The 15,137-nt window shown below is 56.4% G+C and overlaps 4 protein-coding genes across 5 annotated transcripts; 2 read left to right on the top strand and 2 right to left on the bottom strand.

The window, feature by feature from the left end:
• Window positions 1-308: 308 nt before the first annotated feature.
• LOC112899772 (late embryogenesis abundant protein 14-like) lies at window positions 309-1,657 on the bottom strand. Its single transcript, XM_025968376.1, has 2 exons — window positions 1,355-1,657; window positions 309-1,250 (listed from the first exon to the last, which is right to left on the bottom strand). Exons 1-2 carry the CDS (start codon window positions 1,535-1,537, stop codon window positions 519-521), a joined length of 915 nt encoding a protein of 304 aa, XP_025824161.1. The 5' UTR covers window positions 1,538-1,657; the 3' UTR covers window positions 309-518.
• A 1,874-nt stretch (window positions 1,658-3,531) lies between these two features.
• On the top strand, window positions 3,532-5,782 carry LOC112900848 (probable metal-nicotianamine transporter YSL17). Its single transcript, XM_025969639.1, has 3 exons — window positions 3,532-4,172; window positions 4,281-4,415; window positions 4,501-5,782. The coding sequence occupies exons 1-3, from the start codon at window positions 3,532-3,534 to the stop codon at window positions 5,780-5,782; spliced, it is 2,058 nt and encodes a 685-aa protein (XP_025825424.1).
• Window positions 5,783-7,652: 1,870 nt separating this feature from the next.
• LOC112899295 (methionine aminopeptidase 1B, chloroplastic-like) lies at window positions 7,653-11,033 on the top strand. Of its 2 annotated transcripts, XM_025967712.1 has the most exons (10): window positions 7,653-7,844; window positions 8,034-8,109; window positions 8,264-8,492; window positions 8,643-8,804; window positions 8,917-8,958; window positions 9,076-9,147; window positions 9,517-9,596; window positions 10,048-10,145; window positions 10,605-10,652; window positions 10,770-11,033. In XM_025967712.1, exons 1-10 carry the CDS (start codon window positions 7,781-7,783, stop codon window positions 10,913-10,915), a joined length of 1,017 nt encoding a protein of 338 aa, XP_025823497.1. In that variant the 5' UTR covers window positions 7,653-7,780; the 3' UTR covers window positions 10,916-11,033. The 2 variants fall into 2 exon arrangements, with proteins under 2 accessions (XP_025823497.1, XP_025823498.1); XM_025967713.1 differs by lacking the exons at window positions 8,643-8,804; window positions 8,917-8,958.
• Window positions 11,034-13,468: 2,435 nt separating this feature from the next.
• Window positions 13,469-14,524, bottom strand: LOC112899297 (ethylene-responsive transcription factor 4-like). Its single transcript, XM_025967714.1, has one exon. It carries the CDS (start codon window positions 14,374-14,376, stop codon window positions 13,753-13,755), a length of 624 nt encoding a protein of 207 aa, XP_025823499.1. The 5' UTR covers window positions 14,377-14,524; the 3' UTR covers window positions 13,469-13,752.
• Window positions 14,525-15,137: the final 613 nt, after the last annotated feature.

The following is a 15,137-nucleotide window of genomic DNA, read 5'->3' as shown; positions in this document are numbered from 1 at the left end:
TGATATTTCGTGACCAATCCGAAGTCGGGCTCGGCTTTAGATTTGTCAAATGTTTTGTTCTGTTCGCATGTTTGCCTGCATCTGCATTACCATTCCCCAGCATTCATGGAGTTCCCATTGTTTTTCATTCCACGAACTGCACGAGGAGAGCACTTCAACCAAGGGTAAAGCCTCAGATCGAACTTGATGCAAAGGTAATAGCAGGTGACCCCGTTCGGTGTCGATTTGAGCTTCTGGTCTCTCTTTGCAGAGGGTACATGTTCAAGCATCTGTGTAGTTCAAGCAGTTCAGCTCCATGCTTCAGAAAGTGAAAGGAAAAAAAGATCCCTGCTTTTGCTAAACAGGTCCGATGCTGAGTACACAAGCAGTTCGTGTACATTACAGAGCTTCGATGTGTTGATCCAACACAAGACAAATCGGCACATGACACGCATGATCTTTTGCCAAACTTATTCAACTAGCGAAGGTGAAATTCAGCTCAAGAGGCGGCTGGCAAAGCGTTGAGCTAGGCACTTCGTCTACGGCAAGCCTGAGCCCTTCTCCCTGGCCTCCCTCTTGTTCCGCTCCTGCTCCACCCTGTCCATCTCCCGGGCGACCCGGTCCCGCTCCTTCACGGCGGCGTCCACGTCGTCCGCGTCGGGGACCACGCTGTCCTTCACGCTCTGCGCGGTCTCCTTGGCGGCGTCCCAGGTGCCCCGCGCCGCCTGCTTCGCCTTCTCGCCGATCGCCTGCGCCGTCTCGGCCACCTTGCTCGCGCCCTCCTTGGTCATCTCCACCACCTTCTCCCCGGCCGACATGGTCCCCTCCACGGCGCGGTCCTTGGCCTCGCCGGCGCGGTCCATGGCCTGCTCCGCCGCCTCCCCCGTCCGGTCCTTGGCCGCCCGCGCCGCTTCCTGCGCCCGGTCCGCGGCCTCGTGCCCCATCTCCTTGGCCCGGTCCTTGGCGTGCCCCGCCCTGTCCGCGGCCTCCCGCGCCGCGTCCTTCGTCTCGTGCTTCGCCCTGTCCGCCACCCGGGACGCGGTGTCCGCGGCGTCCTCCGCCATGCCCTTGGTCTGGTCCTTGGCCCTCCCCGCCATGCCCGACGCCTGGTCCGCCACGCGGCCGGCCTGGTCCTGCGCCCTGTCCTTCGCCTCCCCGGCCACCCCCTTCACGTGCTCCTTGGCCTCGCCGGTGGCGTCCTTCGCCTCCTCCGCCGCGCCCTTGTACTTGTCCCTGATGTCCCTCCGGTCGTCCGCCGCGTTGTTGTACGCCTGAGCAACAACAGAACGCGCACGCGTGTCAGCGTCCATCCCGGACGAAATCGCAGAGGTCAGCCTGCTCTGCTAGTGAGGCAGTGACCCAGCAGAGTGCATACCTGAGACGATCTTGGCGTGGTCTGCAAGCAGAGGCGGCCCCAGCCCGCCGGCTGCGGGCGGGGAGGAAGGAAACACGCCGGAGTGGGAACAAGAGCCTGCTTAACTGCAGAGCTGCCGGCGAGCTTGGCGGCGCCGGCGGCACGCGCGCCCCCGAGCAGCATGGCGGCCATCAGCCTGGACATAGACGGCGTCGACGGCTAACCGGCGAGATTGCACGTTGGGGTGAGGGGATCTTGGCTTGAATCGGATCGAGCTAACGATTGTGGATAGCTTTCAGGATTGTGAGCTTGCACGGGGGTAGAGGCGGATGATCGTGCGTTGTTTATATGGAGGTGGAGCGGAGGGGACGAGCGAGGTGACACGTCCGGAGACACGTTGCGGCGCACGCTCGGGAAGAGGACACGTGGTGACGCCTGCGGCTCTCTGCGTGTGTTGCTGTCCCGGGCTCCCTGGTCGGAGGGCAGTCACGCCAAGTCAAACCATTCAGAGCTAGCGCGGCGATCTGTTCGAAAGTTCAGGAAGGCCTGGACTACGTGTGTGTAGCTGCGCCATGCTCGTTGATGCTTCGTTTGTTTCTCGGCGGGTGGGGAAAATGTGCTGTGTTTCAAAATAAAAAGAATTTGTGAACACGGCTTTCTCTTATTCTCCCTATTAACGATTAAAATTTGTTTTTATATCTCATCAGGTATGATTTCATCCATATAGAGTTGTCTACGACAGATCATCTGAACTCATGAACGATCCTTTGGTCGCATTAATACTTTTTATAAATATAAATGTACTTAGAGCATCTCCTAATAATCTTCTTCCAATAAGGTATTAATGGGAATGTCCTAATATCGAATTTTTGACTATTGGAAGAGACGCTGCAGCAGTCCTCCAATAAACCGTCCCAATATGCCTGACAGGTGGGGTCCACTTTACTCTCCTCTTCGTTCTTCCTCTCTCCCGTTCAGATCGACTTCCGAGCGACGGTGTCGGGGGCTCCCCGTTGCGGCGGCGCCCCCGCACCCAGCGACCGCGGAGGCCGAGCTCCTCGATCTGGGCAACGGCGTTGGCAGAGGTGATTTCTTGCTCCTGGATTGAGCTGCATCGGGGGCGGGGAGGGAGTGGGCTGTTTCTTGCTTGTTCGGTGGAAAGAGCAGACGATCAGAGCTCAAGCTGCTTGCTTGCCTCACGAAGAAGACAGAGCGAGGAAATTAAAGAATGCGTGAGCTGCTGCTTGCGATGGGATAGAACAGAGGGAGAGAAGATGGCCTCGAGGAGGAGCTGCTGCCTGACGTTTGCTTCGCGTAGATGAAATAGCAGAGGAGAGGGCCGTGCAAGCTGCAGCGGCCATGGGCTCGGACGCTGCCTTGGCCACTGCGCCGCCGCGAAGGCCTCCGCTGCGGGGGCCGTGGACTCGGGTGCTGCCGTGGCCACGGGCGCCGTCGGAAGCCCCTCCGTGATCCACCAGCTCTAGGGGTGGCGGCCGGAGCATAAGCCGCCGAGGAGGCTGGGCTTGGGACTAGCGGATTGAAAGGGTAAAAAATAGCGGGAATACCAACTGTCGTTTTCGCGAGGCTGCAGGGCTCCCTCCATTTGAGGAGAGGTTGACCAGATATTGGGATAAATCATAAATATTGGGAAAATAGAGGACTATTGGAAGACTGCTGGAGCAATTTTTTCGTCAGTAGTGGTGGTTTTTTTAGGAATGAGGACTACTGGGATGAATTATCAAGTAAACTGACAGTTCGCAGGTCGTTGGCTAATACCAAACCGGTGAATATTCAGTATTCATAGGTGAGAAAATCACTGCATTGCGCGTCAAAAAAATAAAACAATCACTGAACTGCAAACCAACTCAACGAACAAAGATAGCCATTTTCGTAGCTTGCTCCAGCATTGCATGCAACGGTAAAACAACCCACACTGCCGCCCCAACAACACATGAAAATAGCTATCTTTAGCATTATCCACACTTCACTTAACAACCAAATTAACTGTCACGCGCCCAAAATCGCAAACCAACCCAACGACTCCAACGATCTCCCTCCTTCACCACCCCCATAAAAGGCCCTCCCGAGCTCGCATTTCCGCAGGCAAAACCGATCGGCTGGGCTGAAGAGGAGGCGCGCGCGCGGCAACGTTAGCGAGCGCTAACCAGGCGCTGAGCTAGCGTTCGCCGCGCGCAGGGATGGCGGCGCCTCCGGCCGACGAGCGGCAGCGGCAGGCGTGGGACGAGGAGGAGGCGGACGACGCCGTCGCTGGTCCGTCGACGGAGCAGGTGTTCGAGGGGGAGCCGGTGCCGACGCTGCCGGAGATGATCACGGCGCGGTCGGTGGCCGTGGGCGTCGTCCTGGGCGTGGTGCTCAGCGCCGTGGCCATGAAGCTGAGCCTCACCGCGGTGTACCTGCCCTTCCTCGCCATCCCCGCGGGGCTCATGAGCTTCTTCCTCTCCCGGTGGTGGGTGCGCCTGCTCGACGGCTGCGGGGTGGCGCAGCTCCCCTTCACGCGCCAGGAGAACGCCGTGATCCAGACCTTCGTCGTCTCCTGCGCCAACATCGCCTACACCGGCGGCTTCGGCTCCTACATCCTGGCGATAAGCAGGACCTCGGCCGTGGACGGCGGCCCCGAGAACAGCGGCGGCAACGTCGCGGAGCCCCAGATCGGCCGCCTCATGGCGTTCCTCTTCCTCACCAGCTTCGTCGGCGTCTTCGCCGTCATGCCCTTCAGGAACAGCCTCGTCATCCGGCACAACCTCCCGTTCCCCACCGGCATGGCCACGGCGCACTTCATCAACAGCATCCACACGCCGCACGGCGCCAAACAAGCAAGGTAACAACAGTCGATGTCGATCCACCAAATTAAGGATTCGTCTTTATTTGTTCATGAATTAGAAAACAACATGTCTTACAAATTTTTCCCCCTTTTTTCACGCCACAGCATGCAAGTGTCAGTCATGTTCAAAACCTTGGGTGGAGCAATCATGTCGTCGCTCTGGCAGTGGTTCTACGAAGGCGGCATGCACTGCGGCTTCCGGTCGTTCCCGATTTTCGGCCTCACCGCAGCTCGGTTTGGGTACGTACTAAGCCAGAAAAAAAATCTGAATCGAACAAGAACATCATGAAGTACTAAGCTCGACCCAAAACATGCAATGTTTCAGGTTCTTCTTCGACTTCTCGATGACCGACATCGGCATCGGGTTCTTAAGCCCGTACAAGGTCACCATCTCGATGCTCGTGGGATCCGTGGTGTCCTGGGGGATCATGCTGCCGTACATCATGACCAAGGAGGGCTCCTGGTACCCTCGTGGCATCGGCGGCATCAACGCATACCGATGGTTCATCGAGATATCCATGGTCCTCGCCGACGGCCTCTTCCACATGCTCTGCATCCTGCTCCGGACGCTCCGCGAGATGCGCAGGCGGCGGCTCTCCCGGCTCACCACGCTGCCGTCCATGTGCCTCGGCGCCGACGACCGGCCGCCGGCGCGGAGCTTCGACGACCGGCGGCGGGCGCAGGTGTTCCTCCGCGACCGGGTGTACGACCCGGCCGCCGTCGTCGGCAACATCGCTCTGTCAGCCGTCTCCATCGTCGCCATACCGCGCCTCTACCCGCAGCTGAGGTCCCACCACGTCGCCGTCGCCTACCTCACCGTGCCCCTGTTCGCCTTCTGCAACACGTACGGCATCGGCATGACGTCCGCGAACCTCGGGCCCACGTACGGCAAGATCGCCGTGCTCGCCTTCGGCTCGTGGGTGGGGCTCCAGAACGGCGGCGTGGTCGCCGGGCTCGCCGTCGGCGTCATCATGCTGTCCGCCGTCATCACCGCCGCCGACCTCATGCAGGTCTTCAGGACGGGCTACCTCACCCTCACCTCGCCGCACGCCATGCTCATCAGCCATGTCGCCGGGACGGCGCTTGGCTGCGTGATCAACCCGCTCATCTTCTGGATGCTGTACGGGGCGTACAACGGCGGCGACGGCGTCCCCGTCGCCCCCTACGCCAAGGTGTACCGTGGCATGGCCATTCTCGGCGTCTCCCAGCAGGCGTTCCCCAGGCACAGCCTGCTGCTCAGCATGGTCTTCTTCGCCGTGGCGCTGGCCAACAGCGTGCTCCGCGAGGTGTCCGCGCGGAGGGGGTGGCGCGTCGGGCGGTACCTCCCGTGCACCATCGCCGTCGCCATCGCCTTCTTCATGCCGCCCAAGGTACCCATCGGCATTTCCATCGGGAGCATCGGGATGTACCTGTGGAGGAGGCTCGACGGCGACGGCGCGCGGCTACGGTCGCCGGCGGTCGCCGCCGGTCTGATCTGCGGGGACGCTCTCGGCTCCGTGCTCCGGTCCATGCTCATGCTGTCCAGGGCGCGCCCACCGATCTGCCTCATGTTCCTGTCGCCAAGAGCGAGTGAGCGCCTGGATGCTGTCCTGGCAACGTATATGTAGAATCAGCTGTGCCCAGAAATGAATTGACTGCATAGGCATATGTACAGTGAGCAGTGATTCAGCATTGTTGCTAGTTGATCCACGAAATCTCGGACGAGCTCGTCTTGCTTGAGCGCCAACAATGGTTGGGGTTAGCAGCGCCTCGGCATGGGCAATGGCATGCGTAGCCAGTGGACGAAACCGTGCTCCTCGGCGGCGTCCACGCCGGCAGGGGCTTGATGCGCAGTACGAACGTCGTGCGAGCGGCGGCTGGCTGAGCAGAAAACGCGGCGGTGGAATCCATCTCTCTAGACTCGCGACTGGGTGTTTCCCCACCGTACCCCTCGCCCGGCGATCCTTCCAGATTTTCAGTTGCGATTTCGGTCTTAGGGAGTTCTTGATTTCAGTGCCATCCGAGTTTGCGGAAATGGGATGATGCGCGGAGGTTAGTTGTTATTTGGAGCAGCACGAGGATCCTCGGCAAATCCATGTCGGATGCGGTGGCGGCGGCGGCCGCGTCGTCGTTCGCGGAGGGGAAGCCGGTGTATGAGAACAAAGGTCTTATTGCAAATAATGATCTTTCTCGAACTTTTGAAAAATGATTGACCAGATATAGGGGTTACATAAAAATATCCGGATCGCGATTTAGGGTGATTTATGTAAATATTTCGGTCGAAATAGGGATCTATATGTAAATATTTGGATCGCGATCCATAATAGGGAGGTTTGTGAAAATATAGAGGGGGTTTCTATGAAAAAGGATTTTCCCCTCACCGGCGGCAGACGACCGACCACCGTGGATTCCTCCCGCCGGCTCTGTTCAAGCGTGGAGGCTCTGCTGTTGCGCATCTTCACCGGACCCCAAAGAGGAATCCGGAGAGGCCGAGACGAGAGCCACGAGGACGCCGGCGCCCGGTGGGAGGCTACGATGGACGGGCGGTCGGGCGCCCGCACCCAATGCCGCCACCGCAACCGGCGCCGGAGCCGAGCGCTCCAGCGCGTCGAGAGATATGCATCGCTGAGCAGCTTAAACCTCTCTCTGTGATGAGCAAGCCTTGCTGCCGCTGTCTCGCGCCCGCCCGCCGCCGCCTTCCGCTTGGCCCTTGAATTGATGCCGTCGGCTGATTTGGTTTCCTAGCAATGGAAGCATCATTTCGACGGTGGAGACGGCACGCTGCCCCTGTCCTCCTTCAGGACAACGCTTCGTGGCATCACGTGTGCGGCCTCGCAATCACCATTCGTCGAGAGGCCTCGCAACGTCTTGTGCGTGGCGTGGATCTGTCGCAGATCAAAGAAGAACTGACCGGAGAACGGCAGGTTCGTCTTCTTTTTACTTGGAGAGCAGATTACCTTTAGCATGCTTATTAACCCGATGAAACAAATTCATGTCTTCCATGGATTGATGGGGATCAATTCTTCCCCTAATTCTTTTGTCATTTACCTGATACCAACCCATTTGCTAGTATAGCGGAATTTAGTAAACCAAAGCAAGATGACCAGGAATCTGCGAGCAAGCTCCTACAGCACTTCATGCTCTGCAAAATGCTTGCTTGAGAATGAACTATCCCTGACTTCCCTTTCTCCTTCCCTTACATAGATCTTATCTTATCTGTTGTTTTTGGTCCTTGCCACCAGCAACGTTCAGCTTCAGCTTCGAAGATGATTTGTTTCTGCACCTCCTGGCTCCCGTTAGTTCTCTCCAGGAAGAATCGCATTTCGATTGACAGCCAACAATTCGTTTCTTTTTTTTTAGGGGTGGACGGCCAACAATTCGTTTCATACAGCGGCAGGACCCGGCCCAGAAACAAGCAAGCCACGGCCCATGAAAGTGCTATCGGCCCATCATATCTGCTGCAAAGAAAGAAAAAGGAGAGGCGAAAATCCATTTTCCTCTCGTATTATCCTCTTCTTCTCTGTCCGTCGGGCTCCATCGCCCTCGCCGCGCGCGACTACCAATCCAATTTGTCGACCCCGTCGCTCGCCCCATTGCAGATTTGTGGGAGACCGCCGCCCGCTCTAATGGCGATTAAAGTCCCGTCCATGGAGCTCCACCGCCCCGCACCGTTGCTCTCCGGTGGCCGAGGTAATCTGCTCTGTCTGTTCTCTCTGTACCGCAAAGCGTCTGGGGGGGGGGGGGGGGGGTGATTTGTCTTGTGATGTGATGTGATGTTGATGCTTGGAGTTCGTGGGTGTAGAATGATTCTTTGCGCATGTATTAATCATTTATTTATTACTCAACCGATCTCGTTGTGTCTCCTTTCAACTATTCTAGGGAGAACATGCCTTCAGAAGAAGGTGTTCCTTGTCCAAGCAAAGAGATTGGGGGGTTTGGAGAAAGCAAGTACGAGGTATAGAATCCACCTTGTTGCTTCCGTTATGTAATTCGAAACCAATTGTATCACGTAGGGCATATTATAAGTGCTAGACTGTTAGTGCCACTCTGCGTCTGTGCCACTCTACCTGCATCCTAACTTTGATGCTTACTGAAACTGAAACTCAAAGGTCAAGAGAGTCTGAACAGCCAAAGAAAAGAGCACCCCTGATTCGTGGAACTATTAGCCCACCACTTCCTGTACCAGGAAGCATACCTCGACCTCCTTATGTTGGCACAAAAGATGTACCAGAGATAGCAAAAGAGATACAAATGCACGACAAAGAGAGCATCGTCCACATGAGAGCTGCTTGCGAGCTTGCTGCTCGTGTTCTTGAATATGCAGGAACATTAGTGAAAGTAAGATGCTTCTCAGCACTTCCACTACTATGTTTAATCTTTTCATGATTGAAATGCTGCTTTTGTTTATAAGATACACTTTTCTCTTTCTTTGTACTCCCATCATTATTATTATATCTTCAGTGAGAAATCTATTGCATTTTCTATCAGCCCTCTGTAACAACAGACGAAATTGATAAAGCAGTGCACAAGATGATCATTGATGCTGGAGCCTATCCATCCCCACTTGGATATGGTGGGTTTCCAAAGAGTGTATGCACGTCAGTGAACGAATGCATGTGCCATGGAATTCCTGATTCACGCGAACTACAGGTTCAGAAAGCCTTACATCGACATGTTTTCTGCCCATATCACACTTCTGGGCCTTTCAACTGCACAGTTCCACAGCCAGAATAACTAATTATTTTGCATTAGTGTTTTACAGGATGGAGACATAATTAACATTGATGTCACTGTTTACTTGAATGTACGTATTTACCCTTTTGGTCATATATAATTATTAATTATTGTCACTTCATATTATTGAAGTGTTCAAGTGTCCATGCCTTTGGATGTCGTCCCCTGATGTTCCCTACCATTTCAGGGTTATCATGGGGACACTTCAAAAACATTTCTTTGTGGAGAAGTTGATGAAGCCAGTAAACGACTTGTGAAGGTATCTACCCTTTTCTCTAGAGCACTTATAGTGCTTGCTCATGCAATCTACTATTTGTTAGTCATGGCTAGCAGCTCTACTTTCCAAACTTTGCGACTCTACTTGTTCCTTTTATTTCATTCCCACATTTCTATGGGACTTAAATTGATGACAAATCTTCATAATGCAAAGGTAAAATTGCACATTTGCCACTGGTTTATTTCCTAAGGAGATATTTCTGCAAATTTATTTTTATTTTTGCTTGTTTAGGAGATAAGAATTATTGTGAGAAGGTGTTACCTGTTTTCTTGTATATACATAATTTTTGTGGGTAAGGCTGACTGCTAACGATGTAAGCTTCAGTAACCAGAGTATTTTTGTGTATATCAGGTTACTGAAGAGTGCCTGCTCAGGGGCATATCAACATGCAAACATGGTACCAGCTTTAAGAAGATTGGCAGAAGAATAAGGTATACTATTTCACACTGATTTATTTCATGGCCAGCAAGCAATGATAATCGTATCTGTAGTTCATTGGATAGCAGCTTTTGACTATTTTTCTTGGTATAGTCACTGGGTTAGTTGTGCCAGAAAGGAAACCTCTTAGATCTTTGGGCTAGCAATGAAAGAAGCAATGTTCTGGAAAAAAAAAAACATTGTCAAACCAAATTTTGTTGCCAATGCATAATCAAAAGTGGCATGGGAACAATAGAACACTTTTGGCTATCAAACACTACTACCTGTTTCATGCATTCACTCAATGTCTCCCATATGCGCACAGCAGCATTGATGTAAAATGAATTCCAAAGCAAGTTTTCAGCTACTTTTCTTCTACATGATTACTGTGGTTATATCAAATTTTACTTCGTATAAGATACTACTATAATGGCTTTAATCCACTCATTTGCTTGAACATTTCAGCGAGCATGCTGAGAGGCATGGACTTGGTGTTGTGGAGTGTTTTGTTGGGCACGGAGTTGGCAGAGTGTTTCATTCGGAACCAATTATATATCACCAGCGTAAGTAACAGCTTTAATATTTGCCTATATAAGCTGCTCTGTGATTGTGGATGCATTCATGCATCTTTTCTTCTGAGAATAAATGCTTTTTTGTTAGATAAGAACTGCTCTTGAGAGGAAGAGCAAATTTTGCTGAAGCTTAGATTTGTTTCGAATAACAAACCCAGGCTGCAGACATTATGTTTAGGTTTAGGTTCTTATGCTGTTTCATCCAGTTAACTCAATTAATCATAGTCATCATACAGAAACTAGGACAGATGTGCTAGGCCACAAAACATGATGGTTGATTTTGATGAGAGTCATGGTCTTAGAAATAATATTTCTCTGCACCAATAATAGGTGGCATGCCTATATCTGCAACAAAAGAAAGAGCAGCTATAAATGATATCTTTGGTAGCATTGATCTTCTAGTGGTAATTTTTGCAATTTCTAGACCTGACTGTTGTGGACTTGCTACAGGTAACAACAAGCCGGGTCAGATGGTCGAAGGGCAGACATTCACGATAGGTACGCAGGATCCTAGCTTATTCTTGGCCAACTCGCAGTAAAGCCAGCCAGTTTTGAATTTTTGCTCTCGGCGTGACGCGCATGTGTTCCTGACTGCTGCCGAACTTTCATGTCCAGAGCCGATCCTATCCATGGGGAGCATCGACTGCGACATGTGGGACGACGGGTGGACCGCCGTGACGACGGACGGCAGCGTGGCCGCCCAGTTTGAGCACACGATTCTGATCACCAGGACCGGCGCCGAGATCCTCACGAAATGCTAGGGGGAATTCATTTGTGCTCTGTATGGATGTTGGGGGTGGTCGATCTTCTTGCTAGTTGGCGTACAAAACTTTTTAAAAAGTTCAAAATTGCAATGGTGATTTTAGCCAGAGAGGACAAGTTCTAGGCTTCCGGGCTTCAACTTCCTGGTAGGCGTTCGGTTTGGTTCTCGCCGTCCCTTGTTCTTGTCATCTTGTGGTTCAGCTCTGTGCTCTGGGGTTCGGCCGCCCTCCTTACGTGCCCGCGTGAAGGTGTTAGCGCGGTCGTGTCACGAGCGGGACGGCGTAGTGGGGGAGAGGGGCGGGGGCAGCGGCCGTGCGGTGCGGGCACCACCGGCCGCTGCCTCGGTGGGAGTAGTTGCGCCGCTCGTGGCTTCGCGCGCGGCGCCGAGACGTGGAGCGGAAGCGACGTGCCCGCGCCTCCACGGCACCGGGCTGATTGGCACACGGCAGCCTCATGCGCCAGGCGGCCGCGCTCTCGGCCCCGCGGTAGCTTTCGTGAGCCGCTCGCTGCTCTGCGCAGACGGGCGGCCGGCGGCGGCGGCGGAGCCTGCCCAACCACTCCCGCGCCTCGCCGTGTCGTCGTCCTCGCGCATGGACACGCTCACACGCACGACCCGGAACGAACGTGAGAGGGGTCGGTTGGCTAACCGCCCGCCCAACCGCACCCGCACCACCGGCCGAGGATCGGATCGGGGGAGGTGGCGCCACGGAGTCCAGCTGCGGTCTCGCGGATCTGCAGGCGGCGTGCTTTGTTGACCCGCCGCTGCGGGCGCCCGCCACCGCCAGGTTGCGTGCGCTGTCCCGCAGGCGGCGGGAGGACGCTGGCGGCCCGGTGGCCGACACGACCCGAGCGGCCGAGCGCCACCCCGCCCGTGGAAGCCGCGCGTTCGGCGCCGTCTCCGCTGGAGCACGGGCGGGCAGGCTGGATTGGATTGGGTCCGCACCGCACGCCGGCCGCGGCGGCCTCGTCCTCGTGCATCCAAAGGCGGCTTCTTTCTTTATTCCGCCCCCGCCTGAGATCCAAAGCCGCCGACGCCGCCGAGGTGCGGCATATTCCGCGGCGGGCACGTGCCGCCTCGCCCGTGGCTGGGCGGCCCGGAATCGTAACGGAAAGGTCGCCAGCGCCACCGCCGCCTCCCGCCCTCCCTGGCCTGGCGGTGGAGACTGACCTGACTTGAGGCCGGAGACCTGTCACCTGTGTGAGCGCCACGATAGTAATTGTGTTCCCTCTGAGAGCGCGTACTCCTACGTGATTAACGATTCCAGTACGGGGAGTATGAACATAGACCACGGTGCGGCTTCGTCTCTCGGAATATTCCGCTGAACGGCCAGGCCAGAAACATCCGTGATAGCACACTTCGTGCTGCCCATCTTTTTCCCAGCTTGACTTGATGTGCATCGCCCTCTGCACCGAGTGAGGCCAACCACCAGCATGTCACTGGATTCTCGGACAAATCCGGGCCACCGTTCCTCCGCCAACCTGTGCCGTCAAAATTTTATCGTGATTACTCGGTCGCTCGGATCATGAATTCAGTTCAGTTTTGCACAGAAATGGGTTTTTTTGTCAGAACTCAGCAGCTTGGGATTTTAGGGTTCCGTTTAGCAAAATGAAATTCTGCTTGGACTCAGATCCGAACAAACGCAAGGCGTCGTAAAGCAGAGGTGGTTGCTTGCGAGAGCTCCCAAAGCTACCGCCGCGGCGGCTGGAGGTGCCGGGCAGTCCACCGCCGCCGCGCGAGCGCGACGCTGATCGCCCTGGCGCTCCATCACATGACTCCACGAGGACGCGGCCCCACCCGCCTCATGTGTTGCTCAGGGGCGGGGCCGGGCGGGGTTGAGCTTGCTGCGGTCGCAAGCGAAGCGCCTGCGCGAGCGACAGGGAAGGAAGGAAGCCGTCAAAGGCGCGTGGGGCCGCGGCGCGGGCTGGCGACCGGCCGTAATTGGCCCGTGGCGTCGCGGCGTACGTGGGTGGGTGGGGCGGGGAGCAAGGCGATGCTCTAGCTCCGTGCCCGCGGCAGGCAGTGTGGATGGGTGGACCAGTTCGTCTCGCGGGGGGGCCCCGCCGCGCCGCGCGGCACGACCCCGCGCCGGCTCGTCAAGGTCGGGGGCCACGGTTTTCTGCGTGGCTTTCCGCGTCGTCCTGGAGTCGTCGCCGTCCTCCGCTCCGCGCCTTCAGGCTTGGCTGTCGATGCAAGCCGGTCGCATGGTGCGGGAGGACGAACACACAACCTTTACGGCGCTACCGAAATTCACGGAGAACGGTTCAACATGCTACCTTGCATACTTGCACTGTAACTTAGCAATAGGTGTGCGTTTGTTCTTGAAGCTGAAGAAGAGATCGGAGGCTTCTGAGATCAAAATCATTATTGATTGGATGATCATATGCTTGATCAGTTAAAGCTTAAAGTTAGCATGGCTACAGCCTTCTCAATTTTGCTTTCTCGATCACTTGATCATCACACATCGGGACCACGTCCTTCCCTTCTGAATTCTTGCAAACTCTGAAGCCAAATCAGCAGGTAGCTAAAAGGAACATACTATAGCACAGACAAATTTGCGAGCAAAAGACGGTAGATTTCTCATTAATCAGCGATTAATATGTTACAACGAAGGAGAAAACGCTTTGTGTTGGTATTTTGTATTTTCGCAACACCGGCAGCAGTTCTTGTCATACCTATCTGCCGGTGCAAAAAGAACATTCTATGTACACCTAGTAACCCATCGCGGCAATTAAACGATCGATTAACCAACCTCTTACGTACTAGTACAAGTTCTAATCTTCTATGCGAGCTCTGGGAAGGAGTCGTCGCGTCATCGGGCGCTGCGCGGGTCCACGCCTACGCCACCTCGGCCGGCGGCGGCATGTTGAGGTCGAACCCCACGTCGACCGCCGGGGAGGCGTCCACCACGGATGACGACGACCCGGTGTCGCTCTGCTCGTCTTCACGGCAGGTCGCCTTGCTGGCGCCGGCGACCACGGCGGGCCGGCAGGGCACGGGCGCCGGCACGGCCACGGTCACCGCGAGCCTCGGGTCCAGGAAGAGGAACGGCTGGGCGGCCACCATGGGCGGCATGCCAAGGCTCAGGTCCAGCGACGGCGCGGGCAGCGCAGGGGACGCGGCCGGCGAGTCCCGGGAGGAGGACTCCACGGTGCTGCTGCTGGGGCTCACGGCCAGCATCTTGGGCGGCGGCGGGAGCGGGTGCGCGCCCGCGGCGAACGAGACGGGGAAGTTGGTCTTGGCCTTGGGCCCGCGGAAGTGGAGCGCGGCGGCGTCGTAGGCGCGCGCCGCGGCCTCGGCGGTGTCGAAGGTGCCGAGCCACACGCGGGCCTTCCTGGCGGGGTCCCGGATCTCCGCCGCGTACCGGCCCCAGGGGCGCTTCCGGACGCCGCGGAACCTCGGCTCCATCATGCCGTCGGTGGCCGCGCTGGCGGGCGGGAGAGCGCTGTTCTTGGGCGCCATGGTGGAACCGGCCGGAGGAGCGAGAGAGCGAGCGGCGACGGCGGGCGAGTGGGCGCCAAGTGTTCGGGCGGTGGCGGTGGAGGTTGTTGTGTTGGTGCGCTGGGCGGAGGCGCTGGAGTGCGGGGAGGAAAGGCAGGTGGGTGGGGTATTAATAGGGGAGGCGGGAGGTGAGGAGGAGCCAGCGGGAGGGGGAGGTTTGACCCACAGGCGGGGGCGGGGGCAGGGCGCCCAGAGCGACGGAGGTGGGGGCGGGCGGGCGGCCGCCCCGCGTTGGGCTCCCGCTCCGCCGTTTCCTCCCTCGTCTCCTCTCTTTTGGCGGTGCGGCTGCTTGCTCGGTCAGTCAGACAGAGTGCCTCTGTTTGGCGCGTTCCCGTGTCACCGTGTGTGGCCGGCACTGTACTTCCGGTCATGTTTTTTGTCCCTCCACCAGTCTCCGTGGTCCCTTGCAACGCACGGCCGCAGTTCTGTTATCTTTCAACGATCCGGGTCAATTGAGTGAGCCAACAAGCCTAAGCAAGGCAGTGTGTGCTTGAAGCTTCGGATAGCTGGGCTAGTCACTCTTCATTCACCGTCGGTAACTATGGTCCCGTTAAATGAATCCAGCGAGCGCAGGAACGGTAGCTCCAGCTGGAAAAGGCACAGAAACTTTCCCCCCCATCGCCGTAGCTTCGCGTCGAGCGGAGTGAACGGTAGCTGAAAGCGCAACCTGGCGCGGTTCCGCGTAGCACAACCACGGCTTGAACGGGCGAACCGGCCCAACG

This window comes from Panicum hallii, chromosome 7, assembly GCF_002211085.1.
Source record: "Panicum hallii strain FIL2 chromosome 7, PHallii_v3.1, whole genome shotgun sequence".
Lineage (NCBI taxonomy): Eukaryota > Viridiplantae > Streptophyta > Magnoliopsida > Poales > Poaceae > Panicum > Panicum hallii.
This window is presented reverse-complemented; position numbering and strand designations above follow the sequence as displayed.

Excerpts from the sequence above, each read along its gene's own strand:
- LOC112899297 (XM_025967714.1), bottom strand. The coding sequence starts at position 14,376 with ATGGCGCCCAAGAACAGCGCTCTCCCGCCCGCCAGCGCGGCCACCGAC.
- LOC112900848 (XM_025969639.1), top strand. The coding sequence starts at position 3,532 with ATGGCGGCGCCTCCGGCCGACGAGCGGCAGCGGCAGGCGTGGGACGAG. Across the intron at positions 4,173-4,280 it reads CACGGCGCCAAACAAGCAAG|CATGCAAGTGTCAGTCATGT; the intron begins GTAACAACAGTC and ends TTCACGCCACAG. Across the intron at positions 4,416-4,500 it reads CTCACCGCAGCTCGGTTTGG|GTTCTTCTTCGACTTCTCGA; the intron begins GTACGTACTAAG and ends GCAATGTTTCAG.
- LOC112899295 (XM_025967712.1), top strand. The coding sequence starts at position 7,781 with ATGGCGATTAAAGTCCCGTCCATGGAGCTCCACCGCCCCGCACCGTTG. Across the intron at positions 8,493-8,642 it reads ATGCAGGAACATTAGTGAAA|CCCTCTGTAACAACAGACGA; the intron begins GTAAGATGCTTC and ends ATTTTCTATCAG. Across the intron at positions 9,148-9,516 it reads CCAGTAAACGACTTGTGAAG|GTTACTGAAGAGTGCCTGCT; the intron begins GTATCTACCCTT and ends TGTGTATATCAG.
- LOC112899772 (XM_025968376.1), bottom strand. The coding sequence starts at position 1,537 with ATGTCCAGGCTGATGGCCGCCATGCTGCTCGGGGGCGCGCGTGCCGCC. Across the intron at positions 1,251-1,354 it reads CCACGCCAAGATCGTCTCAG|GCGTACAACAACGCGGCGGA; the intron begins GTATGCACTCTG and ends GTTGTTGCTCAG.